The 21,644-nt window shown below is 50.3% G+C and overlaps 2 protein-coding genes and 1 long non-coding RNA gene across 16 annotated transcripts in view; 2 read left to right on the plus strand and 1 right to left on the minus strand.

Annotated features, from left to right (window-relative positions):
- Nucleotides 1-8,893, plus strand: part of INTS9 (integrator complex subunit 9) — a 90,287-nt gene extending 81,394 nt beyond the window's left edge. For 2 of the 3 annotated variants that reach the window (XM_071742219.1, XM_071742221.1), the window contains exons 15-17: nucleotides 4,324-4,422; nucleotides 6,455-6,592; nucleotides 7,500-8,893. In XM_071742219.1, coding sequence (XP_071598320.1) covers nucleotides 4,324-4,422; nucleotides 6,455-6,592; nucleotides 7,500-7,676 — 414 coding nt within the window. In that variant the 3' untranslated portion in view covers nucleotides 7,677-8,893. Of the gene's footprint in view, nucleotides 1-4,323; nucleotides 4,423-6,410; nucleotides 6,593-7,499 lie in introns of all 3 variants that reach the window. The other variant, XR_011725457.1, reaches the window with a different exon arrangement.
- A 583-nt stretch (nucleotides 8,894-9,476) lies between these two features.
- LOC139795349 (uncharacterized) lies at nucleotides 9,477-13,123 on the plus strand. The gene is made up of 2 exons (XR_011725458.1): nucleotides 9,477-9,681; nucleotides 12,620-13,123. It is a non-coding gene; the product is annotated as an uncharacterized lncRNA (long non-coding RNA).
- Nucleotides 13,124-19,211: 6,088 nt separating this feature from the next.
- Nucleotides 19,212-21,644, minus strand: part of EXTL3 (exostosin like glycosyltransferase 3) — a 155,426-nt gene continuing 152,993 nt past the window's right edge. For all 12 annotated transcript variants that reach the window (XM_071742251.1, XM_071742254.1, XM_071742247.1 and 9 more), the window contains one exon: nucleotides 19,212-19,768. In XM_071742251.1, coding sequence (XP_071598352.1) covers nucleotides 19,559-19,768 — 210 coding nt within the window. In that variant the 3' untranslated portion in view covers nucleotides 19,212-19,558. The remainder of the gene's footprint in view (nucleotides 19,769-21,644) is intronic.

Here is a 21,644-nt window from a genome sequence, read left to right on the forward strand (position 1 = left end):
GGAAAAAAGGAGAAGTTTGGTGAGGTGCCCCAAAAATCTAGGAAGAAATCACTGGTATTGACCACTGCCAGCAGAGCTGCAACTTTGATGTTAGAACACTGCCAACATCTACCCCTGGGAAAAGCCTCCATGGGACCAAGATCTGTGTGACCTGTGTGCCAAAATCCTGGTCCTTTCCTTATTTTTTTCACTGATTAGTCAGCCTCAGTTTTGGGTTGTTTTTTCTTTTTTTGTTTTATTTTGGGTTTTTTGTTGTTTTGTTTGTTTGTTTTGTTTGTTTGTTTTGGGGTTTTTTGTTTGTTTGTTTGTTTTATGGTAGGAGTTTTAGATTCCATCCTCAGTTCTCCTCCTCATTGCCCTCAAGAGGACTTTTGGTTGGTGACTGAAGACCTTCAGAGTAGGGAGAGTCCCCTGTGAAGACCTTGGTAGACACTTCAGAGTAACCCACCCAATATGCATTTTTCTTTCTAAACTTTAGATTTCTTTCTAACTATAGATTGGCCAACAGTGGTGTTTGGGCACACAAAGAATCATTAAAAATCATAGGTTAAGGTTGGAAAAGACTTCTAAGATCATCAAGTCCAGTTGTCAGCCCAGCACCCCCATGCCCACTAAACCATGGCCTGAATCATGGAATGGTTTGAGTTGGAAGGGACCTTAAAGCTCATCCAGTTCCAACCCCCCTGCATGGTCAGGGACACCTCCCCCAGCCCAGGGTGCTCCAAGCCCCATCCAACCTGGCCTAGAATTCTTCCATGGATGGAGTTTCCATGAGTTCCCTGGACAACCTGTTCCAGGGTCTCACCACCCTCACATTAAAGAATTTTTTCCTCGTGTCCAACCTCAATCTCCCTTCTTCCAGTTTTAAACCATTACGCCTTGATCTCTCACTACAAAGCCCTTGTTAAAAGTCCCTCCCCAGCTTTCCTGGAGACCCCCCCTAGATTTTGGAAGGTTGCTATTAGGTCCATCTGGAGCCTTCTCCAGGCTGAACAACCCCAATTCCTCAGCTCTCTTCATAGCAGAGCTGCTTCAACCCTCTCATCATTTCCACGGCCTCCTCTGGACACACTCCAAGAGGTCCACATCCAGCCTGTGTTGGGGGCTCCAGAACTGGACACAGAACTCCTGGTGGGGTCTCAGAGGGGGAGAATCCCCTCTCTCAGTCTGCTGGCCACACTTCTTTTGATGCAGCCCCAGGGTGCAGTTGCTTTCTGGGCTGGAATTCCACATGGATGTCTGATATCCACCTTCTGACCCACGAGAGCAGCACTTTTCCCACTCTGGAGCTCTCCAGGGTGTATATTCATGTCTGGGGTTGCCTTGGTTTAGGTGCAGGACTACCTAGAATGTCTCAGATCTCATTTTATTGTGGAAAATGCAATCTTTCATGAAAGATTGACCTGCAATTTCTGGTCCAAATGTCCTTACTCTGAGAGCACAGCTCTGAGCATGGGAGCAGAACTCTCCCTTTACACCCTTCACATCAACACTTGGCAGTATTGCACTACAGAGAACCAACCACTTCTGGGGTTTTTTTTTGGGTTGGTTTCTCTTTTGAATTTTCCTTAGCAGGAGGGATTTAATAAAATGAATTTCCCAGTGGACACAGACACACCAAGTTTTGTCTGAAGGAGCCCCAAGTGCTCACCCCGAGCCAGGGGACCGATTACTGCGACTGGAGTTCCCAGCACCTCTCATCTCTGTTTTCCTGCCTCTCCTGGTGCCAGCATGGGGCATCAGGTTTGTGATAAAAACTGGAAGGAAAGCACATTTATTCTTGCCTAGTGGGGGGCTTTTCAATCTTGCAGACAAAGGCATAACAAGCTCCAGCAATGATAAGTTAGAGAAATTCAACCTTGAAATAGGACGCGGTTTCCCAGCTGCAAGTGAAATTAAAAGTTGGGAAGAGCTTTTGAGAGAAAATGGTGGAGTTGCCATGGCTTGGAGTAAAGATAAGATTTGCTGTCTCTCTGAAAAGGGCTTCTTTAATCCAGCATTTTGGAAGAGTTCTGTGATTTGTGTGTGCAGGAGGTCAGTAGAAAGGAGGAATAGCAGTGCTGTCTGGTCTTGGTGGGTGAATTACTGGATGTGATTAAATGACCTTTTTGGTTTGGGTCAGTGAACTTCTGTAATAAAAGGGTTGGCTGCAACATGGAGAGGGCTGTGAGATGATGCAATATCTTAGAGAAAATAAAAACTCGTGTTTGTATTTTTGGCTGGTAATAATTCAAGTGATGCTGTTTACCAACTGTGTGGTTAAAACCAGCATAAATGTTAATATCAAATCTTTCAGAGGCAGAAGAGGACTTGTGATTGTGAGTGGCTCTCTTTCTTTAAGGATCTCTCTGTGTACAGTGTTTGTCATTTTGCCACATATTCATTATTTCAGCCCATTTTGTATCAATTGTCCTCTGGAAGGTGGTAGGAATCAAAAGTGCCTTTGACCACTGCAAAGTGCAGCACAGCACACTGCAAGTCTTGCTATTTTTAGGTCCAGGGAAAAATCTGAAGTGATAATTATATTTTCATTCTCACAGCCTTCAACAGCAAACTATAAAGGCTGTATTCAAACTGGCTGCTTTAGAAATTTTCACCAGAGAGAGAGAAATCTCAATTGCTCCATGAAATTTGGATTTCTAAGATTCACCAAGTCTCAATATTTGCAAAATCCAGGGGATTTAAATGCAGCCTTGCAATGTCTGTGTTTTTTTGACACAGACATTTATCCAACTGTTTTATTCTCAAAATATTCCTGCAACTTTTGTATTGGTAGGTAAGATTTTCAGAAGCTGTTGGAAGCAGCTGAACTCTGCTGCCATGGAAGCCAATGGAAAAGCCTTCTCAGTGCTTGGATGGGGAAAGGATCAGGGCAGTAGTGATTGTTCTGGTTGTTCCTCTGTGCTGGGCACTGCTGAGGCTGCACCTCCAATCCTGGGGTTAATTTTGGGAAGGGTCTGGAGCAGAAATCTGCCCAGGAGCATCTGAGGGAGCTGTGGGTGCTGATCCTGGAGCAGAGGAGGCTGAGGGGAGACCTTCTGGCTCTCTGCAAGCCCCTGAGAGGAGGTTGGAGCCAGGGGGGGTCGGGCTCTGCTCCCAAGGAACAAGGGATGGGACAAGAGGAATGGCCTCAAGTTATGCCAGGGGAGGCTTAGGTTGGATATTGAAAGAAACTTCACTGAAATTGTAAATAAACACTGGAACAGGCTGGTGAGGGAAGCTGTGGCTGCCTCATCCCTGGCAGTGTCTCAGGCCAGGTTGGATGGGGCTTGGAAGCAGCCTGATCTAGTGGTAGGTGTCCCTTCCAACCCTTGCCATTCCATGATTCTGTGATGATGCTATGAATCTACTTGAGTTTTTTTCCCAGCACACAGCACACTTCATGCATCCTTGCCTTCAGGTCCACAGGGAATAAATATCAAGAGTGTGCTTGGCTGGGAATGATCTTGGGAAGTGGTTGGACTGCTGGCCCATGTGGTATGGAGGTACCTGCTTATCTAGGACTAAATCCTGGTCAGAGTCCTGGACAGGACTCCAGGCCACCCCGTGTATTGTCATCTGGAACTCCCTTAGAATAAAAAAAGGGAATAATTTTCTGTCTTCCTGAGCAATTTTTGCTGCAGTTTTCCTTTGGAAACACAGCTGGATGAGCTGCTTCCCATCTGGCCAACTTCTGGAAGCCTCAGCAGGTGCAGAACTGCCCACTCCACATTCACCACCACCAACACCCTCAGTGCTGAGGATCTTGCCATTGAATTCAGAGTTGGAGCCAAGAGTGTATTTTACTTCTCTCAGGAAAGAGAGAAGGCACTTTTATTCCATAAAAGGCAGTGGAAGGGTTTCTCTGCAGTGTTGTAAGGAAAAAATTCAAAAGAGTCAACAGAGCCATTGGGTTTCCAAGGGCAATCCCAGGCACTCTTCAGCCTCCATGCCCCAACACCAAGGAACTGAAGGGAAACTGGCTTTGATTTTTCATCATCCATTGCCATAACTAGCATTATAATTAATGCTGAATTAGAGTAGGATTTGTAGTAATAAAAATGATTAATAGATGGTTGGTGTCTTCTTAAGCAAAGTTGTTCTATTTTGTGAGGTTTGCCTTGGTTACTGAAAACCTTTCCCTGCTGTCAGTCAAAGTCAGAAGCTTTCAGAGCTGGAGGGCTGAGCAGGTAAGAGAAGGTCTCTGGCATTGGATCAGTGGGGTTGTGTTTACAGTTCATTAGTCCATGCTTAAAAATACCATGCTGCCAATTGAAATCACAGCTGGGATCATATAAATTTTGAGATTATCACTTGCTGAACAAAATCCTTCTTTTGCTTTAGCTTGCAGATTCTCTCGTGCCCTTGGAGATTAAGCCTGGTATTTCCTTAGCAACAGTTTCTGCTGTGCTGCATACTAAAGACAACAAGCACGTGCTGCAGGTACAGTATAAGGGGAAAGGGAGGAAAATATCCTTACACCAGGTTTCTTGCCATCTGGGACCCCAGCTGTTCTCATGAGGCAACCCCTCCAACAGCTCCTTCCCCACCGGAGCAGAGTCCTTGTCGGGTGCTTTGTCCTGGCATTTGGGAATGAGGAATTGCACTTAGAGCAGAGAGTGGGATGCAAATAAATCCTTCTTTTCTCTTTGTTGGCCATGTGCCTGGCTAAGATAAAAGGGGAGGTGAGATTATTTCTGAAGAGAGGCTACAAATCTTACTGGTGTCTTCCACAACCCATACACCAGGATCAACATCAGTCAGCATCTCGTGGGCTTAAAAGTCAGGGTCAGAGGGGAGAGATGACCTAAAACATGAAATGTGTGAGGGCACTGTCTTCTTTAAGTTGCCCCCTGTTCCCTAAAGAATCAGGTTGTGCATTCTTATCTGAAATAGGAGTGTACACACTTTTCCTACCACTGGCACTGCAATTAGTGCTCTGCACAAGGGGAGGATGCCTGGGGGACCCACTCAGCAGTGGGTGCTCCTGTCATCTTACTTTTTCCAACTCAGTTGCCTCGAAACACAAGGCAACACAGAGCAAAATGAAATATTTAAATATTTAAATTGGTCTGAGGCTGCTTCTTCCTCTGGGTTGTTCACATGCTCCCTTCTCTGCTCTGATTTCCTGATGCCAAATAAACTTAGACCCAGGCTTAAAGTGTCAGAACCCTCACTTCTGGATGGAGTGGGATCCAGTGGGATCTGTCAGTAGTGGCTGAGCCTGGGACTCACCATGTCAGTAATTCCCCCACAAATACCAAGATCCATGCACACAGCCCCACCAGCTTCAGGGAAAATGATGGAGTTTGTGCAGTGCCTCACCTCCCTCCCTGCCTGTGGAAATGAAGCCTGAGCAGGCAACATTTCCCTCCCAAAGATGAAAACCCCCCTTGCCAGGCTGCTGAAAGAAACTCAGGGCATCAAAACAGCAAGTTCCAAGATGATGATACCTGATGGGAGACACAGAGCTGGGAGGAGCCCAGTCTGTCACTGGAGTGTACAGGGTGCTCCAAGGCACTGGATTTGCTTCAGGCAGATTCCCTGCCTGTTGTGCAGATCCATCCCTGCCAAAGTCTTACCAACATTTTGGAGAAATTTTCCCCAGTGCCTTTTTTCCCAGGGACTGAGTTGCTGGTTCACTGGGTGCTGACACTTCCCTGACCTAACTAACGTGGCACAGGACACAGGGACTTATTTTACACAAAAATTTCTTTCTTTAGGGATCAGATTTTCACCTCCATGAGATATAAAATGGGCTTTTGGAAGCAGCACTCAGTTAACCCCAGTCAGCACTGGGCTGGCTACCCCTGCATGTGCCTCTCTGCTAACAGAGAAGGTTCTTGGGGATGAGTTAGGGCAGAGAACTTTCTGAAGCAGCACAGAATTACACCCAACTCACAATCCAGGGTTTTTTTTTCAGGCACTGCAGCATCTCTCATGCCTCCCTCCTTCTAGCCAAGTTCTTCCTAAAGACTTGCTTTTCTGAGGCTAGTGAGAAATAAATTACCCAGTTTTTCTCACTGCCTGGGGAACTGCCTGCTCTGCATTTCTCCATTTCTCAACCTGTTGCATCTTTTGGAGTGTGGTTTTCAAGGCTGCGACTTCTTAAAGAGGCGATTTTGAGAAAACATCACAGAGGACTTGAATGCTGAGAGAGGGCTTCAGTCTTGAACTGAGCCTGGCAGGCCTTTTAAGATGACAGAAATTGAAACAGAACTGGATTTGGCAGAAATTTTCAGATGGAGGAGATCTGAACTGAAAGCACTGATTTATTTCTGTAAATGGTGACTCGTGTGTGCAGCAGAGCCCAGGGCTGGGTTTCTCCCTTCCCCTGCAGCCCTGTGATGCTCCCCTTTAGTCACAGGAAACAAAAGCAGTGCTCATTCCTTTTCTGTCTCATGTGCTCCTTACAACTAAATTCCAATAAGGTGATGGGATTCCCTGCATTGCTCTGCACCTTCTCACCCATCAGCTCCCCCCAAAACCTCCACAACCTCCTGCCAGCAAGAAGAGAAAGCGAGTGAGTGATGATGTGCCTGAGTGCAAACCTCTGAAATCCTTGCTGAGTGGCTCCATCCCTGTGGATCAGTTTGTGCAGACACTGGAGAAGGTAAGAAGGCTTCAGAGGGAAGTGAGAGTCGAGCAGGTTTCTTCTAATCTTAGAAATGTGCTGCTTTGCTAATGAGAGAGAGGGGAAATAATTGCAGCGTGGATTGAAATGGAGAGGGGCTGATGAGCTCCCAAAATACTTCAGGGAGTCTGTGCCCCCCCAGTGAGTATGGAGGGAATAGTTCCCTGTGGAGTCATGTTCTGATGCAGGGGCTTCATATCAGTTGTTTCCTCCTGGTTTTCCTTGGAAACAGAGTTTTTGGGTTCACCCCAGGTGGGTGAATTTCCCTCACGTATCTTGTGGGCTCATTAGCTGTTTCCCAAGAAACTTGAAAAGTGGGGTGGAGGTCTCAGAAGTATTTCAGTTCCCAAAAGCTTTGTGAAAATGGGGTGAGTGCAGAAGACATCCTGGAAATGTCTCCACTGAGAAAGCAGCTTTCTGGGGAGCTCTGTGGCTGAATGTATTATACAGACAGTTGGTTGCTGCTCTGTGCAGCCCTGTTCTTTCCTGCATGCTTCCCTGGAGAAGAAGGGCAGGGCTGGCTGTGAGGAAGCTTGCCCAGGGGGTTGGTGTCCCTTTGAGGCAGTAATGTCAGCAGATGGCCATTTCTGTCATTAAAGGAACCATTTGTCCTCTTTTGTCCTAAAATTTTGCAACTGCAGTGACCTGGAGCAGTGGAAGGTGGGAAACATTGGCTTTAGCCTCCCTGTTCTACTTCCAGCTGTATAATGAGGGTCATATTTCACCTACCCTATTTGTGTTTAATCTCCAAACCCCAGAGATCCAGGGCTTCTCTCTCTTTTGTACCCATTCTCCCCTTTCCTCCCCCCTGTGCCCTGCTCACTCATCTCTCCCTGCTTGCCCAAGCTGCAGCAGCATCTCTCTCTTTTCCTCTCTCCCCATCCAGCATGGTTTCAGTGATGTGAAAGTGGAGGACACAGCCAAAGGTCACATTGTCCTCCTCCAGGAGGCAGAAACCCTGATTCAGATTGAGGAGGACTCCACACACATCATCTGTGACAATGATGAACCTCTGAGGGTGAAGCTCCGTGACCTGGTTCTCAAATTCCTGCAGAAATTTTAGACCCTCCAGAGCACCAGGGCTAAGAGCTTTCCAAAGGATGAACCCATGGAGAGACAAAATTTCCAGAATCAGAGACCAGAAACCACCTTTCCCTTCATGGAGAAGCAAGGAAGTATTTTTTAATATCTATCTATTTTTTAAATTTTTTTTTTTTAACCAAGTTTTGAATACTTTGAAGGGGATTCCTGTGCTGTAAAATTGGGAGTGGGAGTCTTGGAGGAAGTCCAGACTTCAGAATAAATAAATAGAGTGAATATTTACCAGGTCAGGGTGAAATTGTGTGCAGACACAGACATTTCTTTGTGTGAGCCTTGCAGCAATGTATGCCCCAGTCCTGAGAAAACTCTATAAAAATATTGAAACAATAGCCTCAGATATTAAGAGATTTGGTTTTCTCCCCACTGCTCCTTCCCTGTCACCAATTTTCTGTCTGTCCTCCATGTACACTGTGTGGTTGTGTTTCACTGGCTTGAAGAGGAACAAGAAAGCTGGTAAGGCAAAGGTTATAAAAATAAAAATAGACAAAGGGGGCTGTGGGGGACATGTAGGACAGCTGTGAAGGGGCAGGAGCCTGTCCATCCCCTGCAAAAGCAGAGGGATTTGGGAAAAGTTGTCTCTTTAGGCAATGCAAGGTGATTCCTGCTGCTCATTTGCAGGTTCATCCACCCAGGAATGCAAAATATTTTTTCCTGGCTCCCTCCATCCTCAGTGGAGGAGCTGTCTCAGGAAAATGCTTCCAGAAGTGGTTAAACTCCTGGTGTTCATCCCCAACCTTTGAGATTTAAGTGCCTCTTGTTTCTACCCTCCCAAAGCCTTTGCCCCCCCCCCCCCCCCATCTCAAATCCTGGTTGAAATATTGAGTTATTTGTCCAGAGCCAGCTGTGTGCAGACCTGGGGAGGTTTTTCACCCCCAAAAATCATATATTTGGGGCCTGAACGTAGTTAATAGTCTTGCTTTTACAAGCCACCCAGTGCTCAGATTTAGTGCTCCTTGTGTTTTATTGGATTGTTTTGTATTTATTTGGTGTTAAAAATAAAAAGCAGAGTCAGGCTGCCACATTCTGTGGTTTATAAAAGCATCTGTGTGCCTGCTCCACATCCACCTGTGTGTGTAGATAGATGTCTGTAAAATATAACTACCCCTTCAGTTTATAGCTTTGGAGAGATTAAGGCAGTGGAAGAACAGCTCTGTAATAATAAAAAAAAATTGTATTTGCTCTTGCACTTCACAGTTTGTACACATTAAGGATTCTTATTCAATGGGATGTATGGATTCCAGCATCCCTACTTTTCCTTTCTCCCTGTGTCACGGGCATGAGAGAAGTAATGTCATTAATGTGATAAAAACTTGTTGCAGCAGCATTAATCCAGCTTTACAACATCTGCAGCACTTTGGCATCTTTATCATCACTTGAAAATGGAATAATGGAATTGCTAATATTTCACCTTGTAATTAAATCTCCAGAAAGATTATTCTTAACACAGAGAGGCCATGGGATAAGCTGAGCTGAGCTGAGGAGGCAGGAGGAGGAATGGGCTTTGTAATAGATGAATCCTTGAGAATATTTTTCTCCTTGTTACCTGGCCCACCCCCAACATCAGACCTGTGCTGGAAGAAATGGACTGAAGTTGCACCAGGGAGGTAAAGACCAGATAACCAGGAAGAATTTTTTTACTGGGAGAGAAATCATGTGCTGGAACAGCTGCCCAGGGAGGTGGTGGAGCCTGGAGGTATGTAAAAAACATGTAGATCAAGCACTTGAGGACATGCTCCAGGGGGTGTGGTGATCTAGATTTATTTTATTTTATTTTATTTTATTTTATTTTATTTTATTTTATTTTATTAATTACAGGGGAAAGGGTGGATGCAGTGACCTTAGAGGTCTTTTCCAACCAAGACAATTTTTGTGGTTCTGTGAAATCTCTCCATGTTGCCTCAATGGACAGAACTGGAGAGATCCAGTCTGTATCTGCCTCTCCTGGATCATTCTGGGCATGGACCTGGGTTAGTGCCTCACTTTTCCTTTATGAGAAATAGAAATTGTGCCATCCTTTGGGGGCTGCCTTGAGACAGAAATCATACTAAAAGCAAAGTGGTTTGAGGGTAATTCAGGGAGGGGGCTTGTGAACATGAGAAATGCCTCCCAGCTCACCTGATGGCTTTTAGCTTGGTTGACTCCTGAAAGAACCACTGGGCTGTCACACAAAAATCTTTTTTGAGGTGCAAAGCTCTGGCAGTGCTGGGTTAGCAATTGGGGCAAATGAGCTTTAAACATCTTGTCCAACCAAAATGATTCTTTGAGTCCTATCAGAAAGAGCCATGCTGATTTTTTTAGCAGGTCACCTGGTAGTTAATGCCTTTCAAAAGCTTCCCTACCATCCTGGGAGGAAAAAAAACCCAAAAAACAAGCAGTTTACAAGTTTTTACATTTTTCTTCTTGTCCTTTTAGGCAGGAAAACTTCTTGCTGCATCTGAAAAGCTGATTCATTTCTTAGGAAGGTTTTGCCTCTTGGAAAAAGAAACATACGAGGGGGTTGGGGGTATCCTTTAAAGAAAACTCTTAATTAAACCAGCAAAAGTAAGTGCTTGTTCCTCCTGAACAGAGACAGAAAAATAAATAGCATTTCTTCAGGCTGGGTCAGTCCTGCAGAGGTAACCATGGCAGCCCAGGAGAGCTGAGTGGAGGGGGTTGGACACAGGGGATGGGAAAGCTGTTTTATTCCAGAGAGCAGCACAAAGAGCAGCAGAGCTCCTTGCTTCCCCTCTTTTTTCTTCCAGAAAGGAGAAAACAAAACAAAATAAACAAAAAATCCCCTTGGCCACGACCACTCCCAGTCCCTGTGGGTGTCCCACATCCTGGGCTGTGCTCACCCACCCCGTGCTGCACCTTGGACCCTGGCAAGGGATGGATTCCCAGTGTGCTTCCCAGCCAGGGCTGCATCCTTGGGCCTGGGAATAACGAGGAGGAAAGGTTCCAAGCAGCTTGCTGCACCTGGGTGGAACAAGAGAGACCTGGATGGAGAGGATTTGTTGTGGTTTCTTTCTGCTAATGGCAGCAGGAATGGAAACAGCTGGAGCCAGTCATGGACTCAGGATCTAGAATGGGTTGGGTGGGAAGTTCATCCAATCCCAACCCCCCTGCATGGTCAGGGACCCCTCCCCCAGCCCAGGGGGCTCCAAGCCCCATCCAACCTGGGCTGAGACACTGCCAGGGATGGGGCAGCCACAGCTTCCTTGGGCAACCTGGGCAACCAGGGGCTCAGCACCCTCACCCCTAACAATTTCTTCCTCAGATTCATCTCAGTCTCCCTTCTTTCAGTTTAAAGTCATGGAATCATAGAATCACAGAATCCTAGAACTGGCTGGGTTGGAAGGGACCTCAGAGCTCATCAAGTCCAACCCTTGATCCACTCCCCCCGTGGTTCCCAGCCCATGGCACTGAGTGCCACATCCAGGCTCTTTTGAAATAGCTCCAGGGATGGAGAATCCACCCCTTCCCTGGGCAGCCCATTCCAATGCCTGAGCACCCTCTCCAGAAAGAAATTCTTTCTCATGTCCAACCTAAACCTCCCCTGGCACAACTTGAGACCTCTTGTGCCCTCTTGTCTTGCTGAGAGTTGCCTGGGAAAAGAGCCCAACCCCCCCCTGGCTCCAACCTCCTTTCAGGGAGTTGGAGAGAGTGATGAGGTCTCCCCTGAGCCTCCTCTTCTCCAGCCTCAACACCCCCAGCTCCCTCAGCCCTTCCTCACAGCACTTGTGCTGGATCCCTTCCCAGCCTCCTTGCTCTTCTCTGGACCTGCTCCAGCACCTCAAGCTCCTTCCTGAGCTGAGGGGCCCAGAACTGGACACAGGACTCAAGCTGTGGCCTCCCCAGGGCTGAGCACAGGGGCAGAATCCCTTCCCTGGACCTGCTGGCCACGCTCTTCCTGACACAGCCCAGGATGCCATTGGCCTTCTTGGCCACCTGGGCACACTGCTGCCTCCTCTTCAGCTTCCTGGCAATCCAAATCATTCCCCTCTCATCCTGTCCCTTCATGCCCTTGTCCAAAGTCCCTCCCCAGTTTTCCTGCCTGGTTTCTGGGCTGCCAGCACTCATTCCCATCAGGCTCATGCTCTCCTCCACCATGCCCAGACACAGCACTGGGGATCAGGTGGCCCTGATGCCACTTGATGGGTGCCCTGAGCCACACCAGGGTTTTCTTCTCAGGGCTGTGGATGTGTTGAGCTGAGAGAAGTTGGAGTGTGATACAATTTGAGGGGGTTAACATCAACTCCTTGCTAAGAAAAACTTGGACAGCCAGCTGGTTCCCACCCAGCAATAACCAAAACTGCAAACACCAGCCCCAGGCTCCCTCATGGTAAAAAGTTGCATTGTCATCATCATCATTATTTTAATTTTAATTTTCATTATAATTTTCTTTATATTAATGAGTGCTTGGTAACTAAAAGGGTCAAGGATGGAGCAGAGCAGCCTGGTGTTGCTAGATGAAGCAGCCCAACCACATGCAAAGGCATCACAACTTGTCTGAATTTTTATTTTTAAGATTATGGTGATGTTGGCAGCAGGATGTGCAGGAGAGTTTCAAAACCAACTCTGCAAGAGGAGCATCCAAAGGACTCTAAATCCAAGATGGTCAACACACCTCTGCTTGTGTCCTCTGATAGGACAAGGGGCAATGGGTTCAAGATAAGAGCACAGGGAGTTCCACCTCAACATGGGGAAGAATTTCTTTACTGTAAGGGTTACAGAGCCCTGGAACAGCCTCCCCAGAGAGGCTGTGGAGTCTCCTTCTCTGGAGACTTTCAGGAGCCCTCTGGATGCATTTCTGAGTGACCTGCCCTAGTTTTGGTCCTGCTCTGGCAGGGGGGTTGGACTCAAGGATCTTCAGAGGTCCCTTCCAACCCCTGGCATCCTGTGATTCTGTCTTCTTTATTCTTGAAGGGAAAAGGAAGAAGAACCCTGTTGGGTTTGTGCCACAGAGCTGCTCCAGGACTCACTGCATCCCCAGGCAGAGCTCCCAGGTTATGTTCACAGGACTGGTGGTGCCTGGCACAGGGTTATTTTCCTTTTTTTTTTTTTTTTCCACTTCATTAATTTACTTTGTGAGTTAAACAGACTGGTGACAATTTATCCTTCCCTTGCAGGCACAGCACTGAGCACAGCACAGAGCATTTACTAATTGCTGGGCTGATAACTGCTCACTTCCCCCTGACTGCTCCCAGCACTGACAGCTCAGAGCCTCAGAGCTCTGCTGGGGACCTGCAGGTCTTCATGGCACACAAACCCCAAACCCCAGTTTTTTGCCCAGTGTGGGGTAAGCCAAGACCAGGGCTCCCAAAGCCTTTAACAACATCCTCCAGCTGCTGCTCAGCCCCACAGTGCTCAGGCAGTGGGACTGCATGAGCCTTGTAGGTGCCTTCCAACTGAAATTCACTTCAAAATTCAGTTCTGTTCTTTTTTATTCTGTATTTTATTCTGAGACACACACCTGGGGTAAAGCTGTGTCCATCCCTGGGGTCCCCATCAGCAGAAGGACACGGAGCTGTTGGAGCCAGTGCAGAGGAGGCCCTGGAGCTGCTGGGAGGGCTGGAGCAGCTCTGCTCTGGAGCCAGGCTGAGAGAGTTGGGGGTGTTGAGGCTGGAGAAGAGAAGGCTGCAACGGGGAGACCTTAGAGCACCTTCCAGTGCCTGAAGGGGCTCCAGGAAAGCTGGGGAGGGACTTGGGACAAGGGCCTGGAGGGATGGGACCCTGCGAGGGGGAAGGGTTTGCAGCTGGGAGAGGGGAGATGGAGAGGAGATCTTGGGCAGGGAGGGAGGGAGGGAGAAATTGTTTGGTTGGACTTGGTGATCTCAGAGGTCCTTTCCAGCCATGAGCATTCTGTGATTCTCAGGTGTGGGACATGGGTTAGTGGTGGCCTGGAATAAGGTGATGTCCTGGCTGGGCTGGAGTGGGATAGGACAAGGGGGAAGGGTTTGGAGCTGGGAGAGGGGAGCTGGGGCTGAGATGTGAGGGAGAAATTCCTTGGGGTGAGGGTGCTGAGCCCCTGGTTGCCCAGGTTGCCCAAGGAAGCTGTGGCTGCCCCATCCCTGGCAGTGTCTCAGCCCAGGTTGGATGGGGCTTGGAGCACCCTGGGCTGGGGGAGGGGTCCCTGACCATGGCAGGGGGATGGAACTGGATGAGCTTTAAGGTCCCTTCCAACCCAAACCACTCTGGGTTCTGTGATGCTTTCTATGACTTGAGGGCCCTTTGTGGTTTCAGCACTTCTATCCCTGCCCTCCCTCCTGGGAGGTGGGAATGAATTACTGGGGGGATTTATCCCCTTCTCCTCTCCCCAGTGTCTGTTCTCCCATCCCAGGGTACAAATCCTCATTAAGGCAAAAAGGAAATCCCAAATAACATTGCACAGGAGCTGTGATGCTGTGGCTCATCTCACCAAGATCACAGCAGCTGCAAAAAGTTATTTAGCAGGAGAATTTTTCTGCTGTGTAAGGGCTGGAAAAGCCCCTGGAGTGAATCCACTGCAGTGGAGCTGAGGTGGAGCACCCACCTCCTTCCTTCTGGGATCAAAATAATTTGGGATTTGTCTGGAATTCATCCTGGCAATGAAACCAAATACAAATCCTCCTGGTAGGGAAGAGCCTTTACCCCAGGGGGTTTGGAAATTAAGGGCACAGGGGACAGCAGCAGGGACAGGTGACACAGAGGTGACCAAGTGGGAAGGGAAGGAAAAGGAGAAGGGAAGGGAAGGGAACGGGAAGGGGAAGGGGAAGGGGAAGGAAAGGGAAAGGGAAAGGGAAAGGGAAAGGGAAAGGGAAAGGGAAAGGGAAAGGGGAAGGGGAAGGGGAAGGGAGGGGAAGGGAGGGGAAGGAGAAGGGGAAGGGGAAGGGGAAGGAGAAAGGGAAAGGGAAAGGGAAAGGGAAAGGGAAAGGGAAAGGGAAAGGGAAAGGGGAAGGGAAAGGGGAAGGGGAAGGGAGGGGAAGGGAGGGGAAGGGGAAGGAGAAGGGGAAGGGGAAGGGGAAGGAGAAGGGGAAGGGGAAGGGAAAGGAGAAAGGGAAAGGGAAAGGGAAAGGGAAAGGGAAAGGGAAAGGGAAAGGGAAAGGGAAAGGGAAAGGGAAAGGGAAAGGGAAAGGGAAAGGGAAAGGGAAAGGGAAAGGGAAAGGGAAAGGGAAAGGGAAAGGGAAAGGGAAAGGGAAAGGGAAAGGGAAGGGGTCTGCAATCCCAGCACTGGCTCAGGTGCTGTTCTCACTGCCCAGAAGTCCCTGACAGCTCTGCCCATGGTGGGTTCAGCATCCCACAGCCCCTCTGCAGGGGTGCAGGATCCTTCCAGCAGAGCAGCCTCCAGCAGGTTGCTTTTTGGTTGTGACTGAATTGCTGCTGCAGAAATCAAAGGATTCCCAGTCCTCTGTCCTGGCTGGGTGTCCCTGATGCCACCAGCAGCTCGGTGTCACCGTGGTGCCTGGGGTGTGATGTCAGGGACCTGGACCTGGGGCTCTCTTGAGCTCCCCAATGGGCACAAGTGGTTTTAGCATCAGTTGGTGCCATCCCTGAGTAGTTTTGTAGAATCATTAAGGTTGGAAAAGTACTCTTAGCTCATCAAGCTCAACCATCAACCCAACTCAGCGATGACCCTGACGTGCCACACATGCATGGGGTGTTTTTTGGTTTTTTTTTTTCTTTTTGAGCACCTCAAGGGACAGTGACTCCACCTCTACCCTGGGCAGCCCAGGCTGGGGCCTGACCACTTTTCCAGTGAAGAAACTGTTCCTAAAATCCAATCTAAACCTTACCTGGTGCAACTCGAGGCTGTTGCTTCATTTCCATCATTCCAGACCAACCCACCTGCCTCTTGCTCCTGTTCCCTGGGGAGATGCTTTGGTTTCAGACTCCTCCAGGGCTCTGTCCTGGTCCCAACCCCTCCCTCCCAGCCCGAGGCAAAGCAGGCACAGAAACCTCTCAAGTTAAACTCTCCATTTATTGGATCCTTTTACAAAAAAAAAAAAAAAAAAAGAAAAAAAAAAAAAAGAAACAAACAAACAAACAAAAAAACCAACGAAACCTCATCTTTGTGCTCGTGTTGAAGGAGTGTTTCTTTACTCTTTTTTTTTTTTATTTTTTTTTTTTTTCATTCTGTTTTTAAACCTGGTGCTCAGGGAGCTGTCAGCAGAACCTCTGTGCAGGGGAGGGCAGGGGCTGTGGCCCTGGGGGTGTTTGTGTCACCCCAGAGGATTCTGTTTCCAGCAACCCCCTCACCCTGCAGCCAGCACCCACCTCCTGCAACCCCCGGGGCCCCTGCCTGAAGCAGCAGAAACCTTGGGAAGGAGAAGCAGCCTTTCCCTTGGGAAAGGGGCAGCCCCTGGAGAGACCTCCTCGGGGTGGGGGGGGCCCAGGCTGCTCTGTGCTGGAGCTGGGATGGATGATACACCCTAACCTGAGCTGTGGGGTTACCCAGGGACCCCCCTGAAAATTGTGGGAGTGTGATGGGAAGGAAGGTGAGAGGGAGGGTGAGAGGGGGCTGGATGGGGCTCCAGAAATGTCCCCCTTGTCCCTGATGGTGGAGGGAGGTCTGAAGACAGCTCAGATTCTGGGATGTCTCAGGAATAGAAAGGATGGGGTGGGAATCATGGGTCTGGACCCCAAAAGGGGAGTTGGTGTCTGTTTAGGAAGATCTGGGGAAAAGCACCCAATGCTGCTGCCACCAGGGATCCACAGCACCCATTTACCCCCTCACCTCCAAATCCCCCCCCTCTGGGGGGTCTGGGAAAGGAGGGAACCAACTCACAACACACACAGAGATCCCACCACACGCCAGGGATCCTCCAAAAACCCCAAGACTCTGGGCAGGAGGTGAGCATGGCAGGAGCCTGGCAGGAAGAAGAGTTTGGATTCCCACCACATCCCTACTGGCCTTGACCTGAAACACATCAGGAGAAAGAGGAAAACCCCAACCTTGGGCTCAGCACCAGCCCTGACTGCAGCCAAGCAAGGAGGCTCCAAAACCCCAACCCCCTCCTGACACAAATGGTGCCACGAATCCTTCATGGATGGGCCCGTTTTCCAAGCTCCCTCTCTGACAGTCTCTCACCAGAATAATAAAATTTCCCTTAATTTTTTCAAAAAGAAGTTGCTGAGAAGCCCCTCTCTATTTATATAAAGTGCAATCCTCAGTCCTGCCCCACTCCTGCCAGGCAGGCAGAGGGCTGGGAAGGGCAGAGCTGCCTCCTCCTCCTCCTCTTTCTTCTCCTCCTCCTCCTGTGACACCAGGGACTGTGCTGATCAGGAGCAGTGTTGCAAACAAACCACTCATTAAGGAGGGGAGAACTGGAGCCCCTCAGGGATACTGAAGCTGCTGCCACTTCCCCTCTGAGCAGGGGCAGAAAAAACCCTTCCAGGTGGGTCTGGAGGCCTCACAGGAAAAGTCTCCAGCTGCATTTTTAAGGAGACCGTGAGCCCTCTGCCCATAAAACAAAAAGTGGAAAGGAAAAAGGGGGAGGAAAAGCTGCATCAATCCCTGCAGTGCTGGTGAGGGCAGGAGCCACCTCTGCTGCCCCTTCCCCCCCCTTTCCCAAGGAGCAGGGGTTGGTGACCACCACCAACCAAGTGTTGGTGGCCACCAGCCCATGAGGCTGGCGTGGAAAATGGGTGAAACACGGCTGGAGAGGCCACTTTGCACCCCAAAATGTGGCACAGGATTGTGGAGTGAGCCCAGGAACTGCTGGTGGCCCAGACCTGCTCCTCACCAGAGACACCACAAGGTGGTCACATCCTTCTGGTGCTGGGATGCTGAGCAGTGGAAGCCAGGAATGTGCCAGGAATGTGGGGGACACTGAGGCCAATCACCAAAGCTTCACCTTCCTGTCTACCAGCAAGAGCTTCTGCCCTTAAACATCTGGGATGCTTCTCCAGCCCCTCCACCCTGGGCTGGAAATCCACGAGGACTTCCTGCATGTTGCTGCCTTTCCTCTGCCCACAAGGAGAGGGCAACCTGAGTCCTTCCCTCTGGGATGGAAGCTTTAGGGAGCTGCCAGCTGAATGCAGCTCCAAGTCCCTGCAGAGAGGGAAACATCAGCCATGGTCAGTCTCTCCTACAGCCCCAGCAGCATTTCTCCAGCTCTCCTCTGATCTGAATTGTTTCTACCCAGGATTTCTGCCTCAGACACAACTTGTTTACAGCACCTCCCTCTCACAAAACTCATCCAACCACCCCACTGTGCAATTTCCCTGATCCCCAGACACATCCCTGTAAAATCAGACTGAATTTCTCCCTCATCTCGACTGCTCCTTCCACACCAGACCCTTTCTCTCTCTTGCTCTGCCCACAAGAGAGGGCAACCTGAGCCCTTCCCTCCGGGATGGAAGCTTTAGGGAGCTGCCAGGTGAATGCAGAGCTCAGGTGATCACAGGACGTGAGGGATCTCCCTGTGGTGGGGCTCCAAAAATGAAGCCCATGGAGATATTCCCAGCAGCACTTCCCAGCTGACACCAAGGAAAGCTCTTGGTGGGATTAAACTTCCTTCCCACGCAGCCCAGGGCACCAGTGCAGATGGGATGGGGGTGTTAAGGCAAACCCAACATGGACACAAATCACTTGGGATGCAGGAGGAGGGATGAGCAGGGCCCAGGGTGCAGCCCGGGCTCCAGCTCTGCTCAGCTGGGCAGGGAGGAAGGAGCAGTTCCCTCTCCTTGCTCCACTCCAAAAATGTGATCCCAAGAGAAGGTCCCAACACCCAGGACACTGGCACTGGAAGCTGAACCCCATCTGCTCTCCTGGCAGGGACTGGGAAGAGCTGCTCCCAGGCTGTCTCCACATTCTGCTGCTTTTGGGAAGGAGCTTTATGGGACCAGCAAGGGCTGGTAGGTGCAGTGCAGCTGATCTTGGGGTGCTACTGGAGCAGCTCTGCAGGAAGAAGAGTCCCAAAGAGCCTGTGAAAAGGCCAGACCAGACTCAGAGACTCCACAGCCACCTCCAGTGCTGCAGTGGTTGTCAAACACTGCTGTCACCACCCCCTGCAGAGGGACCATTCCCAAGCCCCAAACATACTCCCTGTCCCTGGAGGTTCAGCAGCTCCTCCCGTGTGCCAGGTGGGGTGGAAAAGGACACCAGGAACAATCCCACAGCAGCCAAACTCCCCCCATGGCTGTGACACAGACCCCACACCGTGCTGGGAGCTGAGGAAGGAGCTTCCAGGTCCAACCTCTTCCCCGCTCATCCCTCTCTGAGGGCAGGGCTTGGGGTGGTGATTAGAGCAGAGCAAAGAGCTCCTCAGCAGACGACACCTGGGGGTCCTCAGTAGTAGCCACAGGGCAAGAGAATCCGGGACATGATGGGTGGAAGGGGAGGAGAAGGGGCTGCCCCGTGGGAGGAGGGATGGGGACAACAGAGCTGGGAAGAACCTCTCTGCAGTCCAACAGCTCCAACCTGGCCTTGCAAGGGGCCCCCTGGGTGGGCAGCCAGGTCCAGAGAGGAAAAGGGGAGAGGGTGGGTGGGGAAAAAAAAAAAAAAAAAGGGATGAAACCCCAAAAAAAGCCTCAGGAGGCAAATCTAAAACACTTTCATTTTAAATAACAATAATTATAATTAAAAAGAAGGGTGGCCCTTGGCTAGTCAAGGGGCAGAGCCAGTAGCCAACTTGCCATTCCTCAGTGTATGATCCTGGGAAGTGTCTTTACAGGAGCCACGGGATCCTCTTCCCTGTCCCTGGTCGAGAGCAGGAAGGGAAGGGAAGGGGGAAAGGTGCCCGTCCCATCCCGGGCGTCCCTCTCGGCCTCGGCGGGAGGAGAGCAGAGTCAATGGCAATGGGGTCCTTCCAAAAAGCCACCCCCAAAGCCCTCACCCACCTCTGGCCACCTCTGGGGAGCCCAGGGCACCCGTTGCCCCCCCTTCTAGATGAACTTGAAGCATTTGGTCTTGTCGTGGGGCAGCCGGGTCTTGAAGAGCACCGAGTCCACGCGGAACTGGGTGTAGAGGAGGGGCATGTACCCGTACACCTTGACAAAGAAGTTGATGCACTTGTGTCTCTCGTGGAAGTGGGAATCATCGTGTGACAGGGCCTGGGGACACCCAGGGCAGCGGAAAGTCCAGCGGGAGGTCACCTGCCAAGAGAGGGACAAAGGTGGTGACTTCCCTTGGTGTCCGGCGCACCCCGGCAGGGAGGGACACAGAGGGGTCAGCACCCGAGGCCCTGCAGAGGGGCACCTGGCTTGGTGTGATTCCTAAAAGAGGATTCCAGACTGGTCTGGGGTGGAAGGGACCTTGGAGATCATCACTGGATGACCTCCCCCAGCCCAGGGGGCTCCAAGCCCCATCCAACCTGGGCTGAGACACTGCCAGGGATGGGGCAGCCACAGCTTCCTTGGGCAACCTGGGCAACCAGGGGCTCAGCACCCTCACCCCAAGGAATTTCTCCCTCACATCTCAGCCCCAGCTCCCCCCTTGCAGCTGCAAACCCTTCCCCCTTGTCCTATCCCACTCCAGCCCAGCCAGGACATCACCTTATTCCAGGCCACCACTAACCCATGTCCCACACCTGAGAATCACAGAATGCTCATGGCTGGAAAGGACCTCTGAGATCACCAAGTCCAACCAAACAATTTCTCCCTCCCTCCCTCCCTCCCTCCCTGCCCAAGATCTCCTCTCCATCTCCCCTCTCCCAGCTCCAAACCCTTCCCCCTCGCAGGGTCCCATCCCTCCAGGCCCTTGTCCCAAGTCCCTCCCCAGCTTTCCTGGAGCCCCTTCAGGCACTGGAAGGTGCTCTAAGGTCTCCCCGTTGTAGCCTTCTCTTCTCCAGCCTCAACACCCCCAACTCTCTCAGCCTGGCTCCAGAGCAGAGCTGCTCCAGCCCTCCCAGCAGCTCCAGGGCCTCCTCTGCACTGGCTCCAACAGCTCCGTGTCCTTCTGCTGATGGGGACCCCAGGGATGGACACAGCTTTACCCCAGGGGGGTCTCCCCAGAGCAGAGCAGAGGGGACAATCCCCTCTCTGGCCCTGCTGCTCAGAGATGCTACAGAAGAATTTGCAATTTGGGGCACATGTTTTAGAATCCCAGAAGATCTATGGAGGGAAATCCAGTTTTCAGGAGATGCTGAGGGCCCATCCATGGATGGAAGGGCCCCCTTGTCTGTCCCACTTCAGACACAGCAGTGCAATGCCCTTTGGTTTTGGTCTGCTTCTCCTCTCAGCTGCACCAGACCCTGCAACCTGCACTCCACAGTATCTCCAGATGGGAAGAAAACCACTCAAAATATCCCACCCATCATATTTATGGCCAAGACCCATCTCCCAGGCAGCTGGCCTGCAACAGGGAGACATATGCAGGGCTGTAAAGAGCAGCTTGGCAGCAGTGATAAAGAGCAGAATGATCTGCATCCAAAATTCATGCCCAGAACTGTGACACTCATTTGTTATCAGGGGGAAGGGAAATCTCAGCTGGGCTGCAGTGCTTGGGCCAACAGCCTTTCACGTGCAGATGAGCTTAAAGCTCTCTGATTGTTACAGAAAATCAGCAAGGAGGCCATTCCTGCTTGTGCTGTGTGTTATGGAAAGAAGGAAATTTCATGGAGCTGTTGGAGTGAGTCCAGAGGAGGCCAATAAAGAGGATCAGGGGGCTGGAGGCCAGGCTGGATGGGGATTGGAGCAACCTGGTCTCATGGGAGGTGTCCCTGGACAAGGCAGGGGGTTGGAACTAAATGATCTCTAAGGTTTCTTCCAACCTAAACCAGTCTGGGATTCTATGAAATCTGTCTTTTTGGGATGAGCTGCTCAGAAGAGCCTTTGCTGACCCAGGAATCCCTCTGAGCTGCAGTGTAATCATGGAATTACAGAATGCTTTGGGTTGGAAGGGATCTTAAAGCTCATCCAGTTCCAACCCCCTGCATGGGCAGGGACACCTCCCCCAGCCCAGGGTGCTCCAAGCCCCATCCAACCTGACCTTCAAACACTTCCAAATTAAGTCAAACCTCAGTTCATCCCC

Source organism: Heliangelus exortis, chromosome 3 (assembly GCF_036169615.1).
Source record: "Heliangelus exortis chromosome 3, bHelExo1.hap1, whole genome shotgun sequence".
NCBI lineage: Eukaryota > Metazoa > Chordata > Aves > Apodiformes > Trochilidae > Heliangelus > Heliangelus exortis.